Raw genomic sequence first — 12,477 nt, 5'->3', positions numbered from 1 at the left:
TCCAGGGCTTTTGCTACTAGAGCACATTTGTGCTTTTTGAAATAAGAATATAAGCTAGAATTAGGAAATCATGTTAACATGTTTAAACTATATTCTTGGAGTTCTCTTTCTTCATAATTCAAAAGTTTTGATAAATTTTTCTACACTGTTTTCTTATTAAATTTCCTCAACTACTCCAATAAAAATACCACAATGAATACTACTACTACTACTATAAATGATGACTATTTTTGAATGCATATGTCTCAGACATAGCTTTAGCACTTCATCTTTATTAACTCAATTTAATCTTTACAACCACCAGGCAAATAATTATTGCTATCCCCATTTTACATAGAAGGAAAATGAGGTACAAGGATAATTTCCCAAGATTACTCAACAGTAAGTTGCCCAACTTGATTTCAAACTGAGGCAATCCAGCTCCAGAATACAGGCTGTTAACTACCATACTATGTTGACGCTTTTGAACAACATATATTTTTAAAAAACATTTATTTACCCTGGAATATGACTATATTGATAGCAATAAAGCTAGCAAAATTAATTTTATTATAATGTTTGGGAAGCAAAAGATATAATGTGCAAAGACTTCTTACAGGTTTACCAAGTTTCTTCACAGAGGCTTACTGTTAAGTAGTTTTCGATTCAGCTATTATAATTTTAAAGGCTTTTGAAATGAAATACCTGGGGTATAATATGTCACAAAATAATGACATTAAATGTCTTTAGTAATAACCTTAAAATAACATTGTTAAATTTAGCATGTACTTTAATTTTTTTTTTTTTTTTAGAGGTTATTATTCCAATATTCTGACCTGCTTGAGAAGCTGCCTGCATTGCACTGGGCAATGCATTTGGTAGCAGACCTCCTGAGGGTAGAAGGCCACTCAGGTTTATTCCTGCAGGAGTTATGGCACCAGTATTACAGCCCAGCATGGGGTTTGAACCACTCATCAAAGCCTGGGCCCCACTGCAGGAGAACAAGACAAAGCATTAAACTTGCACTGTAAACAAGAAATCAAAAATCAGCCACATATTTCCTTAGATTAAAAAACAACAAACTACAAAACAAACTCAACTAGTTATTTCTCTACCTCAGTTTCTAGGTTTGGTGTCATCTTAATGACATAAAGTGACAGCTAAATTAAGTTTTGAGTATATATCAAGATTTTAAAATATAATTTAGAGAAGTAAAGTGCTAAGCAAGGGATTAAAAGATGTTAAGAGGATAAAATGAAAGTCTAGGCTGCTGTCAATATGAAATATCTTAATGTAGGTAACAGGAATTTCTAAAATGAAAACATACATGTGAGGCAGCTTCTGTCCATACCTAAACTATTGTCTTTCAGTTTGAGTAATACGCTATTCTTAATTTCACAACTATGAATTTAAATTGGTCAGACTATCTTTACAAAAGAAAAAACAGAAATCAGGACATCACTGCAAACTTACCAAACAGAGCCCACTACATTGATGAAGTTAAGTCCAGCAGTGTTTGCCATGACCTGGGTGGCCGTGGTTCCTGTAGTTATAGATGTTACCATGGTGGAAAGAGGAATGGTCGTTACAGGCATTGCCTGGCTCAGAGACTTTTGCTGCTGAGCAAACTGAGTTAACAAAGTGGGCTGAGGGGTGAAGCCTGAATCTTGGGGAGTAGGGGTGGCTGAAGGGGTACTAGGAGTTGAACTCTGAGCATCAGGAGGGTGTGGGGTCGATGAAGGGGTTGGTGTAGGAGTAGATGGCTTAGGAGTTCCAGATCCTGCTCATTGAGAAAAATAAAAATTGCTAGTTTGTTATAAATGGCCAGTCCTTTTTAAAATAAGGTTAATGGAATCTTACTTAGCACTGACAATTTGTTCCAGTTTTTTTTTTTTTTTTAAGCAGTTAACTGCAAGTGTTAATTTCTACACATGATACATGAGTGTTGCTACACTCAATTACAATTAAGGATGCAGTATATCACCTAAAAATCCCATCCGAGATGCTAATAGAGTAACAGTAAAAATATACATTTGTGTTCTACCACAATACCCACTTAAAAGTTAGTTTCCCACATGCTGCCTTTGGCCTAAAAAGTTCAAAAGGAATTCAAATTAATTTTTGTTATTTATGATTTCACTAATTCAAGACTTCTTTTAAAAATACTGCTTATTTAGTGTAACAGTCTGAGATAAACATTTAATAAATTACATATGGTTAACAATCTTATTTGGCATCTAAATATACATTTTTAAGTCCTAACACATCAAGTTATCCTGACAAACAAATTTACAAAAAACAGTAGCAAAGCAAATATTTGATAGATAATACTGCATCTTTAACAGTAACTGTGTACTTCTGTTTAAATGTAGAATGTATAGAAAATCTGTTGTGAATGAAGTATGCACAGTTTATCAATTAAAAAAAAAATGAAAACAAAAAACAAAAACCAAAAAGTAAAACCAAAAGCTCTTGAGGTGTTTTCTTTTTTAGCTTTCATGTCCTGCAGAAAGAAAGGAAAGAAATGTGAATGTCCAGAAGCTGTCACTCCACCCTTACTTAAAGTAACAACTGTGTGCAGTAGATTACCATAATCCATACCCACAACATAAGTAGTGTGAATAGACTTTCAGAAAATTTATATATTTTTCTTTGTGCAAAACAAGAAGGCAGAAAAATGACACCTTTTGAGCTATCAAGATGAAGATGTTTATATCTAATGCAAAGACCATCCTATCACTGTGCAGTGTACTAAAACTTTCAGCACGTGATTATCTATTAAAAAATCTAAAAAACTGGAATGCTTTTTTCCCAAATTGATACATGAAACACTCTTATTTATTAATTTGAAGAGATTCTCCAAAACTAATTCCTACATTCTTGTATAACTCTTCTTCATGTTAAAAAAAAAAAAAAAAAAAGAAACCAGTAGTAAAAATTATACTTTAATGTCCATAGAATAATGCTTCAGGATAATCACATTTTAGTAACTGACAACAATTTATAAAAGATTATAGAAGTGTTTTTGAAATATTGGTTTTCAATTTATTATATCATCACCTTGAAACCAGTTGGCTTCTTACATATACAAAGGTAGGACCTGTAGCAACAACTCTTAATGACATTTTTTTTTTCGTATCAGTCACATAGTATACATAAAATGTAAAAATGATCCTAGGGTACACTGAAATAAAAAATATTTTGGTTTCTTATTGCTCACGTGTAACTACCAGATTATTTTTTTAAGGAGAGGTGTAGGTTGCAAGTCTAAAAGGAAAGTATACTCAGAGTGCATACATAGATACAGAAAAACAAATACAATTACAATAAAACACAGTACATACAATCAACATGAGCTCTGCCTGATGCTTCTTGCAACTTATACATTTTGAATACACAGTACATGCAGATTTCACTTTCACAGGTTGAAAAAAGTTGTCTTAAAACACTAATGCAAAAGCTTATAATAATTTAATGAAGAATTAAGTTTATGACTCACTTTGTGATGAGCTGGCAGGTGACAGGGCAGCTGGAGAAAGCATGCTAACTTGACTGAGATCCATGGATGACTTCCGAGAAAGACTTGGTGGCTTAGAAGATGGAGGAGGAGTTGGAGATTTAAGAAAGCTGCTGGCCTGCTGTGGTGTAAAATAATTACCTAAGAAGGATATGAAAGTTATTTCTTACAATTATAATCCAAAATTCCATAAATTTTATTTTTTAGTTGTTGATAGATTTTTATTTTATTTATTTATATATGGTGCTGAGAATCAAACCCAGTGTCTCACACATGCCACACAAGTGCACTACCACTGAGCCCCATCCCCAGCCCCATAAATTTTAGAAACAAAAGTATGAAGTAGTTGTTTTTTTTTTTTTTTTTAACAAAAGAGGTTACAATTGTATGTTTCCCACTACTCTACATTATACAAAACTAAGAATTTAAATACCTGATGAACTATTTCCTGAGCTTGAGGGAAGTTTGATGGGTGGAGGTCGATGTTTTACTCCTTTCCCCAATACTGAAGACTGAACTGACACGGTCTCAGGCTGCTACAAGAGCAACAACAAACATACTTGTTAAAATTAGAATTACTATCACCATACTCCAAGATGAAAACAATTGATCAACTTTACAAAGTGATCTTAGTGGTTACAGACTTAACATCAGGTTTTTACACAGGAATATAATTTTACATGTGATCCATGAAATATTTTACAGCACACATATAGGATGAGGTAAAGACTTCAGAGTAATAGAATAATGAGAAAAAGTCTTGAGAAAGAGTAAAATAGAAAGATAAAGGCAAAACTTCCAACCTCTTTATTTTTCTAAGAAAATAACAACTGTTGAGGCCAGATGATTAGCACAAAGGTGTTCATTATACTTTCCTCTATGTCTACCTTGAAATACTTTGATCATAAAAAGTAATTAAAAAAAGTAAAATCAAAACTAAACCCTCAAAATATGATCTTTAGATTTCTCAGATCTAATAATCAATTAGGTACAAAAAGTATCAATAACCAAACATACTTCTGTTTCTTTTCCTGGAGAAAGCTGACTCAGACTGGCTGAGCCACTAGAGATGTGCGACATCTTGACTGGACATTTAGCTTCATTCTGGATCAATTCCTGATATTGATTAACAACTCTGAAATATCAGCAGAAAATAGGTATAGGTAAGGATTTAGCTAACCCTGTTTTTTGGGTGGGTGGGAATGGGGTGGAGATTCCCAGCGATTGAATTCAGAAGCACTTGACCACTGACCCACATCCCCAGCCCTATTTTTTTTTTTTAATTGAGAGACAGGGTCTCACTGAGTTGCTTAGTGCCTCGCCATTGTTGAGGCTAGCCTCAAACTCGTGATTCTCCTGTCTCAGCCTCCTGAGCTGCTGGGATTACAGATGTGTGCCACTGTACCTGGCTGCTAACCCTGTTTTTAACACAAATTTATTATGTAATAAATGAGTGATGCTATTACTGGAAAAAAAAATATTCCACCTAATTGAACACAAAAATTAAAATTAGGCAATTTATCTTTGAGTTAAAAATGCATTCTTCTAATCTTTTAAATGAAAAGTTAATGTGTAAAATATTTTGCTAATTAATATTTTCAACAGAGAAATTATAAGGACAATTTAACCAATAAGCAGTAAAGAAAGTACTCATTTTGCCTTTCTGTTAGATTTGGATTAAATAAAGTATTATCAAGAAACCATTTTCCTTAGTTATAGCAGATTATATATGTTTTTCTTTTAATTTAAAATAAAACTAGCTGAGCATGGTGGTACATGCCTGTAATCTCAACTGTTTATGAGGCTGAGGGAGGAGGATGGCAAGTTTAAGGCTATTTTCGGCAACATAGCCAGATCCTGTCTCAAAAGAAAAAAAATAAGAAAGGACTGAGATAAAGTGCCCCTGGGTTCAAACCCTAATACCCAAAACAAAACAAAAAGCCCCTATATTTTAAACATAATTCTTTTAATTATTTTCTTAATTCTATGAGAAAAACACCCTAGACACTTAAAGTATCAGGAAAAAGCACTTGTGTCTTGCAATCTCATCCCATAAAAATTACAATTCTTTTTTTTAAAAAAGAGATTCCTTTATTTTTTTTTTTAAATGGGCCTTTATTTTGTTCATTAATTTATATGCAGTGCTGAGAATCAAACCCAGTGCCTCACACATGCCAGGCAAGTGCTCCACCACTGAGCCATAACCCCAGCTCCAAAAAAATAACAATTCTTAATAGTCTAATATACCACATCTTATCAGTGATCCTAGGATCACAGGATTTTAAAGTGAGAAAAAAAACCTTAAGACTTTTCATTGTTCAATAATCTAATTTTACATCTGGGGCCCACAAATATTAAATGATGTTACAGTCAAACAATTAAAGGCATAACTAAAATAAAAGTTTATGACTCATAATATAGATCAAATCCTCTATCCTATAAAGGTAAAAAAGTTTTTCATATCTATCCTGCCCAAGATGAAAAAATAATTTTTTTTTTTACCTCTCAGCATCAGTCTTTGACCCAATAATGAACCTAAAATGTTAAAGAGACAAAAAGGATTAAATAAATGTCTTAAGAAGCCCCAAGATTAGTTTTGTGCCTTTTCTTATTTTAGTCATAATATTATAAACTGATTTTAAATCCACCAAATCATTAAAATGTCTGAAAAACATTTAGAGTTATGAAGCAAAGTTTTACATGCATTATGACATAGTCACGTGATGAATTTGGCTGATTTAACTTAAGGAAATGTATTTTTGTCAGAAGAATTATTTATGAAATATAATCTGGGCTGGAAATCACCAAGTACTAGACGTGCCATAATAAAATCATTTAACTACTGTGCAAAGGCCTTTGGTGTTCTTTGCTCATTTAATCTTCAATTCTGGAAATCATTCTTATTATCTACACAGTAGGACCTTAGGATATTTTTCAGACAAAGAAGATAGTTTATTGCCAATTCAAATTATTATCTTTACCAAATCTTTTTTAAAAGTTTGACATTTATTATGACCTCTTAACAGATTAAAATGGTTTTTTAATTACCAATTTGAATGATCATCTGTGGATGAGCTGAAATATAAAATGAAAAAAAAGCTTGATCAAAATGCAACTGAAACTTTGATTTCATAGTTTTTAAATAAGGTTATTTATGAATATAGAATAATTGGAGGACAATAAATCATGCAGCATTTTCCCAGAAACCCCCTTATGTAATGGCCAAAGATTCAAATTTTCTTCCTGTCAAACAAAGTAATTAGTTGGATTTTGGACCTAATTTTTCACAAGAAAACATATATTATACCTTTGTACTCCAGAAAAACTTACAAATTTTAAATAAGCAATGTAAGTCTTTATAGGAAGATTTTTAAAGCATGTAATCAAAATAACTAATCTTTGTATTCTTTTAGCTGAGGAATCCCTGACTACTACTTTCTATTCTTATTGACTTTATTTTAGGTATTGGTGACATTGCTCCACAGACCAGGTCCCCGCCTTTTTCTGCTCAGATGCTGTTTTTGCTTCTTTTCAAAGCAGTATCAATAAAATTAAAAAAGAAAATGACTCTGCTTGCTTTGGCAGCACACATACTAAAAAACAAAATGATTTAAGTTGTAAAGTGCCCTTGGGTTTAATCCCGAGTATGAAATAAAGCCATAATGTGTATATAAGATCAGCAATAAAATAAAAAAAGAAAACTAAACACTGACATTCTGTGCTAAATATGCATAGCACATACATTTTGTAAGATTAACTATATAAACTGCCAACATAAATATACCAAGGATATCTCAGGAAGATCCTTTAGAGCTAACATAAAAATAATTGTACCATGGGGGATTTTAAAAAAGTATCTATCATTATTTTAAAAAAACTCTGACAACATGGCAAATACAATATAAACTTACTCACATCAGTGCTACATATAAGAGGTATATAATTAACTAACAACTGAATCCTCAAAGGCAAATTTGTGTTCATTAATAATTCAACAGCAGTTGCTAAATAAATTCTGGTTGACTGATTTTGTCCATTACATATTTAACAGAACTCACTGGGATGGAGACATCTGGCTGTCACTTTCTTCATCTGCTTTACATGGCTGTATTTTACCATAGTAAAGTGGATCACCAAGTGACTGCAAGATGGTCAGCTTTGTTTTCTGATACTGATTACCAGCTTCACATTCAAATACATAATCATCTTTTACATCCTGAAAAACATAGGGCATCCCAAACAAAACCTTCTCAAGCAAGCAATCAGAATTAGCAAAAGTTGGAAATAAATGATACTCTAAAGTCTGGCAATAGAAAGACACATGGAACTTAAACTATAGAAATGTTTAAGTCTGCCTAATAAAGCTCAGAATGGTTCTTTTCTGATAAAGTATAAACATATATGTTAGGTATGAACATGTAATGATACTAATAAATGATCAATAACATTACTTATTAATATACATAATCAAATTCCTAAATAATCAAAATGCTAACAATAAACATTTATTGAACACTGTTCTTAGCACTGTAAAGGTACTGCTTCATGTAATCTTCACCACTATTACCTCCCTGCTAAAGATGAAGGAAATGAGGAGAGATCCTCCACCCTGTATTTTAAACCTTAGTGCTGCCCTGCCACTCTATGTTCTATAGGGAGGTATGGGATTTTTATATGGTACTTTAGGAATGAGAGTTCCAATGGAATAAGCCTGAGAAAAATATGGCCGAATTCCATATATTGGAGATACATATGTCTATATGTAACTTGGATGAAAAAATAGAGGATAAAATTTCGAAAACAGATCTGTTTTTGTCATAGCCTCTCCTGTCACACATAAAATATTCCTATGTACAAAACATCTCTTTTATTATTTCACTCCTAGGATTCATCTAATTTAATACATTATGCCTACTTTTCCCTTTAAAAAGCTGTTATTGCAATTAGAAAAAATTAGAACGTTTCCATTAAAAAACATCCTCAGATGAATGTATTAATTCATAAAAGAAATCAAATAAGGACTAACATCATGCAGCCAAAAGTAAAAATGCAGTTCTGCATTAAAATTTTTCTTAAAACAGAAACCATATAGACAAAACAGTTATTCTCTAATTTACTGAACCTGTTGGGAGAAGTGGTACATGGCTATAATCCCAGAGATTTGGGAGGCTAAGGCAGGAGGATCTTAAGTTCAAGGCCAATCTTAGCAATTTAGCAATTTAATGAGACCCTGTCTCAAAATTAAAAATAAAAAGGGCTGGACATATGGCTGAGTGAGCACCCCTGAATTCAATCCCTAGAAAGTTCTTCTTCTTCTTCTTTTTTTAAAAGGTCCCAGGTTAAAAGCAATGTTTAATAAATTTATGTTTAGTAAATTCAGATCTCAGATTACAAACAACATCATTAAGACAGACTAGCAAAGACTACTTACATGGGCTGGCCAAATTGTTGGTTGTGAGTCATCTGATTTGATAGATTTTTCCACTTTAGCATATTTCTCCACCTAAACAATCAAGACAACAGATAAAATGGGACCAGTTTTCAGACTGAATAGAACAATGTAACTCAATAATATAACCGACATAAGAATTCTTGAATCATTATAATATACTAAATAATTATGTTTACTAGTTTAAAATTCTACTGTTATATTATAAAAACACGGTTAATACAAGTCAAATTAGAACATCTTCAGCTATTATATAAATTTAATAAACACAGCTGTGTTTCTGCCTCTTTTTTTTATTCCATAAGATGAATCACATTTGTTGTTTAGAGACTTTCCTTTAGGAAAACTAGAATATCAAGAGTTAAAATTCAGGATCTTGTCTTTTTTGGCAAGGTTTTAAATGAATAGGAGTTATTATGTATTCGTGGTAATACACAAACTATAAAGAGATTAGAAAAGATAAAATATTAAAATTGAAAAGATGTTTTAATTTTTTTCTACTTTCTAGTCATAATTGGGCAATATAGTCTGCATTCATAAGACTGTGAACTAAATATTCTCACCATCTTTGTAACCATGATCTTAAGAAAAATTTGAGGTTGAGGTGTAGCTGAATGGTAGAGCTTGTGCTCAGCATACACAAGGACCACCCAAAAAACCCTCAAAACAAAAAAGGAAAAAGTAATTTAGATTCACCTGAGTACCTATTTAAAATACAGATTTTTATGTTCCTCTCTTAGAGATCCCAATTAAGTAGGTCTGAACTAGGGTTTGAAACCTGTATGTCTGATATCCTATATGATTCTGTTGACTGAGCCAGACTGAGAAACTTTGTTATTAGGGCACTGCTGTTTAAAGTTGTGGTCTGTAGGCCTTACACATAAACTAGAGGCTTGTGAAAATGGCAGCATCTCAGTTCCAGCCCAGACCTGAAACAGAACCTGGATGTTTTTTAACTGTAATGCTGAGGATTGAACCTACAGTCTCATGCACAATGCTCTACCACTGAACTATATATCTCGAGAATCAACAATTCAATAAATTCTCCAGGTAATATATACATTAAAATTTGAGAAATACTGCTTTAGATGCCTACCCTTCCCTCCAAAGTTAAATTTCACCATTTTTAAAACGTACACTAATGATCTATTCTCAGAGTTGTATACACACTCTATAGATGCTATTGTGTTTTTGCTTTGGACAACTTTTTACAAAATCTTAATAAGAACAGTACATGTACTAACCAAGGAAGATATGAGAGAACAGCAAATATATGAAAAGAATACAACTGTAAAGAAGTGGGTGAATAATAAAAAGAACACAAAAAGAAACAGAAAAGTAAAATATAGACCCTTTTCACAATATTCCTCTCATATCTTGAATCATTTATAGTTGATGGGTATTATGGACCAGTAAAGAATATTGCCTAAGATTGTTCCTAATTTTGGCCATTACTCCAATATTAATAAACTCAACCAGATTCAGAAAAAAAAAAGCATCATTAGAAAATTATGAAGAAATACCAAAAAACAAAACACAAAACAACAACAACAACAAAAAAAAAAAAAAAACAGAGGCATTTCATGTGTATTATGTTATACCATATTTTTCCACATTTAAACTGTTTTGTAATTGTGGCTCCAAACATAGAAAGGGTTATGTTCTGATATAACAATGTGAAGAAAATACACCTTCTAAATATGAGCAATTTATTAAATAAATCAATTACTGAGATTATATTCTCAAGGTACTAACTATCAAGGATCAAATTTAGAAACTTATGCAGGACAAAAAAAAAAAAAAGCAAGTATTGAACTGACTTACATCCACTTCAGAAGGAATGGCCAAATTACAGGGACTCCTTTTCCACATATCTACACACTAAAAAGTGAAAAACAGTATAAATATACCAAAAATTCAAAAAGGCAAGTTTTCTTGTATGGTAATGTTCATTTAAAATACTTACATTTCCTGCTTTAGAAATTTTGAGGTCATAATGCTGACCTGCTTTTCTTTCCTTTCGTTTCTGTAAGAAATCCAGTAACCTCAGCTGAGGAGGAGGTGGACAATGAGACAGGTCTTGCTGCCGATTCAGAGAGGACCTGGAATATCTCTTGAAACACCTGCAATATTAAAAAATTTGAACTAAACAAAGGTAATAAACTCACAATATATACATGGGTTTAAACTAGCAAGCACTGACTATGTAATTAAATCACATCCAAGCAATGTCCTTGGCACTGGTAAAATAAAAATGAGCAAGACAAACAAAATTCCCATTATCGTGAGGCTAGCTTATAGTCCAGAGAGGGAAAGAGATGTTCAATTCCCAAGTAAACAGATAATTTCAGATTTTAGGGAATGATAAGCAGTAGGAGAAAAATCAGAATACTGTGGCGTATAAGTGACAAGGAGGGCAATACTTAGGGAAGGGAAGAACCCTCTGAAGAAATGAAATAAGTTAAGCACAAATGAAGGAACCAGTCATAGAAAGACCTGGATAGGGAGGATTATTTCAGATCCATGCATGTAAGAAGCTGGAAGTCATCACTGCATCCTAACAAGTAAAAGACTTAATAAACCCCCAAACCAACAATTCTTTGATCTATCAAAGAGGTGAGGTCACAGGACAAATCACTGTCCCCAAATTTGGAGAATAGGCCAATTGAAACATCTTGGCTTGCTGAGGAACAAACTTCCTTGGTAACCAGTGCTGGGGGCACTGAAACCTAAAGTTAACTCATCAATTGCTGGAGGCTCAGCATGGTCAAGTATGAGATTAAAAACTATGGGGAGATCCAGTCACTGGGAGGCCACACACTTTTTTGAGTTTTATCTCTAAGAGGTTACAGAGGTCTCACAGTGAATAATGGAGAAAAATCTCATCCTTCCCACAAGGAAAGGGCAAAGAAAAAAAAATTTTTTTTTAAATTTTTGTATTAGAGATTAAACCCAAGAGTGCTTTACCACTGGGCTACACATATGCAGCTCTTTTAATTTGTTTTTTTTTTTTTATTTTGAGATAGGGTCTTGCTAACTCATTGAGGCCAGCCTTGAACTTTCGATACTCATAGCTGGGATTACAGGCATGCACCACCATGCCCAGAGAAAGGGAATCATTTTGAAAGATGGGAGAAAAAGTATTTGAAGCAGAGAGAATAATTTTAAAAGGTACTACAATGGGAAAAAATCTGATCTGTTTCAGAAACAGAAAACCAGGTTTAACTAAAGCACTAAAGGTTAGGTAAGATTAGAGATCAAGGCAAGGATCTTACAGACCAATAGTAATGTGTTTAGATTTAACGTGAAGTGCAACGCTTTGGGGGAAGTTTTATTAAGGGGCTTAAATTTAAGTATGATCTAGTTTACTTGAATGGCAAACAGACTGGGAGGGAATAAGCTGAAACAGAAAAATCAATTATGAATTTATTAGAGGGGGAAGATGATGGTGGTTTGAAATAAGGTATGGGCAACAGGCCTGGAGAGAGATAGACAGAGATACAAGGAAGCTACAGAACTGCCAATAAATCCT

General features: G+C 32.8%; 1 protein-coding gene across 7 annotated transcripts in view; it reads right to left on the bottom strand.

The window, feature by feature from the left end:
• Supt20h (SPT20 homolog, SAGA complex component) overlaps positions 1-12,477 on the bottom strand; it is a 39,926-nt gene that overhangs the window by 11,561 nt on the left and 15,888 nt on the right. For 4 of the 7 annotated variants that reach the window (XM_071611535.1, XM_027928692.3, XM_071611537.1 and 1 more), the window contains exons 11-21: positions 10,912-11,068; positions 10,770-10,826; positions 8,928-8,999; positions 7,555-7,712; positions 6,545-6,571; positions 5,999-6,031; positions 4,514-4,631; positions 3,930-4,032; positions 3,479-3,637; positions 1,453-1,759; positions 816-970 (exon numbers count right to left, since the gene is read on the bottom strand). In XM_071611535.1, the coding sequence (XP_071467636.1) occupies positions 816-970; positions 1,453-1,759; positions 3,479-3,637; positions 3,930-4,032; positions 4,514-4,631; positions 5,999-6,031; positions 6,545-6,571; positions 7,555-7,712; positions 8,928-8,999; positions 10,770-10,826; positions 10,912-11,068 (1,346 nt within the window). The remainder of the gene's footprint in view (positions 1-815; positions 971-1,452; positions 1,760-3,478; positions 3,638-3,929; positions 4,033-4,513; positions 4,632-5,998; positions 6,032-6,544; positions 6,572-7,554; positions 7,713-8,927; positions 9,000-10,769; positions 10,827-10,911; positions 11,069-12,477) is intronic. The other 3 variants (XM_027928693.3, XM_027928694.3, XM_071611538.1) reach the window with 2 other exon arrangements.

This window comes from Marmota flaviventris, chromosome 4, assembly GCF_047511675.1.
Source record: "Marmota flaviventris isolate mMarFla1 chromosome 4, mMarFla1.hap1, whole genome shotgun sequence".
NCBI lineage: Eukaryota > Metazoa > Chordata > Mammalia > Rodentia > Sciuridae > Marmota > Marmota flaviventris.
Note: the sequence above shows the minus strand (reverse complement) of the source record. Positions and strands in the feature narration are given on the sequence as shown.